Genomic DNA, 4364 nt, shown 5'->3' with positions numbered 1-4364 from the left:
AATTTCTTTTGGTATCCTTTTCTGTATGATCCATTGAATGGAAAATCTGTACCTAATTAAGTGACCACTGGCGTTTCATCTTTTCATGTTCTAGCTCTAAACCACTGCAACTCTCCACAAACTCCACTTGAAAGTTCCAGCAAGACTTTTTGGCCAAAGTCAGCTTGGATAAACTCGAGCTCACCTACGACCTAGTGAGGACAATTACTACAGAAAATGGATAGACAAACAAATTGGTACAAATATGGTTTATTACAAACATAAACCAGAGCAAAGTAAGTGACTCCATGGATAATTGTTAATGCTTCATGACTTCCAAGCAGTGTTCACTCTCGGTCCTCCAACATGGCGGCATTCCCCAGTCCAAATCCTTTTGGCCCAAAGTTTTTGGCATAGCAAACTGAGGAGATAAGTGTTCCTGCCTGTTGAAGTTTTTATTTCACAGTGCAGCGTTTTGAGATGTTTGAACACCTTTTACCTTTACAGTAGATCTCTCCATCCTTGTCAGTCACTGTGGTCGACTCCAGACTTTTACCGCACATAGCGCAGCGGAAGCAGGTTTTATGCCAAGGCTGCAGACATTTAGACATTATTATACAGTTACGTACACTATCATGTCCTTTTTTTTTTTCTTTTACACAAATAGCTAGTGATGGAAACTGACCTACAAATCATTCAAATCAATGTGTATCATTTGGCATACAAACAAATAGGAAAAACATACCTGATGAGAACCAATAGAATATGATGTTCACTGGACACACTCGGCGAGATATTACAGTCGGCTGTATTGTTTAAATGAATGGCTGCACGGTCTTTACCTTCCCTGCTCCCATCACTTTCTCCGCTGCATAGACAGCTTTGGAGCAGCGAGGGCAGCGGTCGGAGCCTCCGAACTTCTGGGAAAACTTGTTGGAAGTGGAATTTGTGGAGGATTGCCGTGGTTTAGCGCTGGAAAAGATGGCACGTGTCATGTGGCTAATAAAGTCTTATCCATCCATTTTCTGTAGAGCTTGTCCTCGTTAGAGATGCGATTCGAGATGGCGCCTGATGACTAAATTGCTCATCGGTGTGAATGTTTGTTTGTCTATACTGTATGTGCCCTGCAATTGGCTGGTGACCAGTCATGGGTGTAGTCTGCCTCTCTGCCAAAGTCAACTGGGATAGGCCCCAGCTCACCTGGAAAAGTAATGACAACATGCAGTAAAGCTATAGAAAATGGATGGATGTTTCTCTACCTTGCATTGGTGTAGAACTAATTTCCATTATCCTGACAGGTGTGTCTCGTACTTCTTTTCTTGCATTCAACTCACATAGTTTCATGCAAGGGACCAAATCTACACAATAATAAACATCGTTAAGTTAATACCGTTGGTGCTGCTCAAAATTGAGTATTACTATTATTGTGAAGGCAGAATTGTATCTTTTTTATTCTGTGAGTGCATGCGGCTGACAGTTAAATTTTTTGTCTCGTAATGTTATCTCAGCATTGTGTCTTAATGTAGTGTGATCATACTCATCAGGCTGCACGTTGACATGCTGTCCAACAGGATCCGAGCTCAGAGCTCCAGCCCCTTGCCCGTATCCGTAACCTTTTGGCCCGTATTTTTTGCCGTAGCAAGATTTGCAGTAGATCTCGGACTCGTGCGCGGCTACCGTGGTGCTGTCCAGCCCTTTTCTGCAGCTCTCTGTGCAGAGAAAACACATGCGCTGTGAGGACAAAAGTATCGAGTTATCTGGCCATTTCACCGTCAGGAATTAGAAGCAGAAAATATGGAATCTCGCGAGGCAGCACAGTAGTGCAGTCGTTCGCACATCCAGTGCACAGGGCACCTCACAGTCGCGAGGTCCTGGGTTCAGTCTGGGCTCGGGGCCTTCCTGTGTGGGTTTTGCATTTCCTCACTCTCATCCGCCATGCTGCCATCCAAAGTATTTAACGGTCCAAAAATTGTGTGGTTACATGAAGAATTCAAATTCAGGAAGAAATAATAGTGTATTGCACCCGTTTGAATCATGCTTAACTGTTAAAGCAGTGTGACTGCGTGTGGACGAGGTGTCACACTGGAGTGGAGTGACGGTTAAACAAAGCCAGCACCTCGCTGGTTTTTATCAGTCAGCAGAGCCATTACGCATACTTAGATGTGTTGTGTTTCTATTCATAGCAAGAGACGCAAGTGCGAGGTGAAGCTCGGAGAAAAGACGAACACTGAGCAGAGAGAGGGACGAGCTTATCTTGGAAGCCTTCAGATGTCCCAGTGGAACAAACCAGTCATCACACAGTCTGTGGCTGCAACCCAATCGCGTGCGTACAAACAAATATAGTGAAGTGTATGAGGACTGGACAGCTGCAGCTGGTAAGGTGACCTCCAAACATGGCAGCATCATGACACTAGTACTTTTAACTTTTTTTTTTTTTTTTTTTTTTTTTTTTAATATATTTGACATTCAGAATTTCTGACGAGGTTAGTGAGCGAGAGGAAAGACAAACGGGTTCTTACTGCACATGAAGCAGGTTTTATGGAAGCTTCTCCCATTACACTGCATCTCCTCTGCATGGTAGACAGTCTTCTCACAGGCTGCACACTTTGCACCGCCTCCCCAGTTTGGCATCTTTGTCAAAAACACATTCATGAAACATGAGAAATGTCCTTTGACTGTTTTGGATTGTTTGTGTGGATGTGGTTCGAGTCTAAATGGGACTTTGCTAAAGATACACATACACTGCACGGGCAAAAGTATTTGGAAAAAGTCCGGCCGCTTTTCTGGGAAGACTTTCGACAAGGTTTTGGTCTGTGGCTCACAAAGTGGCTGTGCTCACATTCTCCTCCCAAGTGTGTTTGCTGGCCTTGAGGTCAGGGCTCTCATCCAACCACGCCTTTATGGAGCTTGCTTCGTGCGCTGGGGAACGGTCATGCTGGAATAGAAAAGGGCCTACCCCAAAACTGTCCCCACAATGTTAGAAGGGATGTTCGAAACCACTTTTTGTTTTTCTTTAAAGACCGATACCAGTACGAGTATTCACTCCACCACTAGTACTTTTGACGCATAAAATGTCAACAGAATGACAGATAATTGTGAACAAATACTTTTCTTTCTTTCCGACGCACATGATGATTCGCCAAGGTGTCAAACCGCCGCAGTGTTTTTTTGTACCAATTACTTACGCGATGTCGGATTTTTTTGCCTGGTATTGGCAGACTTCACGAGTACCTGATACCTTGAAAAGGGGTTGGTGTCGGCGCTCACCCATCCCTGTTTAGAAGGGTTAGTTCAAAAAGTCAGGTTCATACGGGCTCTGCCTTTGACTTATTAAAAAGTGCGAACCAGTGGTGTAACATCTCTGCTGGCCTACACACTATCAAAAGCACTGACCTACAATTCCAACTGAATTATTAATTATTGATAATATTGATTAGAATATGTATAATATAATAATATATATATAATAGATATGAATTTATTTCCAACAGTCTTTTGTCTTCATTTCATAGCATTCGTGCATGAGCTTTGATCAGCTTCTAGTCCTGTATAGTGCTATATATGAGGAATTTCTTTTTTGTCCAGTCAGATTTCAGCTTCTATGTGTTGCCATGTAAATGTAATCTGCCCGAGGCCTTCAGAAGTGCTGACCAATCTAACCAATCAGATTTTACATTCACCAATCTGTGCCTTTATGCATGCTGAGTCGCGTTGGTATGAGGAATGTTGAGGAATGCTCATCAAACACCTGTTTGCAACATCCCACAGGTGAAAAGGCTAATTGGGAACAGGTGGGTGCCATGATTGGTTCTGTCGTTTTTTTTCTAACCGTTTATCCAATCAACAAGTAACCGAATATCTAAGTATTGCGAATGTCTTAAATGTAATGCCAGGTTTCCAGAAAACGGACACTGACTTTCAGTGGGCAGAGAAAAACAGCCATTTTTTTTTTTATCTTTTCAATTTATTTACTTATTAATACCAGTTTGGACAGGATCGATATCTAACAAAAGACTTGAATGTCCCCGAAAGGACTTCTCCCGATGAATAGCCTCTCTCCGGGATGTCTGCTCATATCAGTGCATGTCCAGTCCCTCACAGCTATGGTATGGCATTCCATGAATAGAAACTCGATTGAAACATTTATACTGTACAGAAGCCAAGATGTCGATATTAAAAAATACAGTAAAACAATAAGTGATTGGTCGGGTTGTTGTATAAAGTAAATCAGAGCTTACCTTGATTCGCGTCTGTGTGCTTCTATCCCACAGTGGCATTGTGTGATCCAGGCTGGCTTAAATAAAGTCCATCTCGCCATCAGCGGTGACGCTTCAATGAAAGTATCCTCCTAAAATAACTTGTGACTGAGCCATGCCCTCTGACCC

The 4364-nt window shown here is 42.8% G+C and overlaps 1 protein-coding gene across 3 annotated transcripts; it reads right to left on the bottom strand.

Annotated features, from left to right (window-relative positions):
• Positions 1 to 285: 285 nt before the first annotated feature.
• Positions 286 to 4363, bottom strand: csrp3 (cysteine and glycine-rich protein 3 (cardiac LIM protein)). Of its 3 annotated transcripts, XM_061670114.1 has the most exons (7): positions 4218 to 4363; positions 2819 to 2942; positions 2499 to 2610; positions 1517 to 1688; positions 822 to 951; positions 479 to 572; positions 286 to 400 (listed from the first exon to the last, which is right to left on the bottom strand). In XM_061670114.1, exons 1-7 carry the CDS (start codon positions 4295 to 4297, stop codon positions 327 to 329), a joined length of 786 nt encoding a protein of 261 aa, XP_061526098.1. In that variant the 5' UTR covers positions 4298 to 4363; the 3' UTR covers positions 286 to 326. The 3 variants fall into 3 exon arrangements, with proteins under 3 accessions (XP_061526098.1, XP_061526100.1, XP_061526099.1); XM_061670116.1 differs by lacking the exon at positions 2819 to 2942 and having other exon boundaries at positions 4218 to 4232; XM_061670115.1 differs by lacking the exon at positions 4218 to 4363 and having other exon boundaries at positions 2721 to 2883.
• Position 4364: the final 1 nt, after the last annotated feature.

The sequence above is a fragment of the Phycodurus eques genome, chromosome 2 (genome assembly GCF_024500275.1).
Source record: "Phycodurus eques isolate BA_2022a chromosome 2, UOR_Pequ_1.1, whole genome shotgun sequence".
NCBI lineage: Eukaryota > Metazoa > Chordata > Actinopteri > Syngnathiformes > Syngnathidae > Phycodurus > Phycodurus eques.
Note: the sequence above shows the minus strand (reverse complement) of the source record. Positions and strands in the feature narration are given on the sequence as shown.

Coding starts and splice junctions, on each gene's coding strand:
- csrp3 (XM_061670114.1), bottom strand. CDS start 4,297: ATGGCGAGATGGACTTTATTTAAGCCAGCCTGGATCACACAATGCCAC. Junction 573..821: donor AAGTGATGGGAGCAGGGAAG/GTAAAGACCGTG, acceptor AAATGTCTGCAG/CCTTGGCATAAAACCTGCTT. Junction 401..478: donor TGGAGAGATCTACTGTAAAG/GTAAAAGGTGTT, acceptor TTATCTCCTCAG/TTTGCTATGCCAAAAACTTT.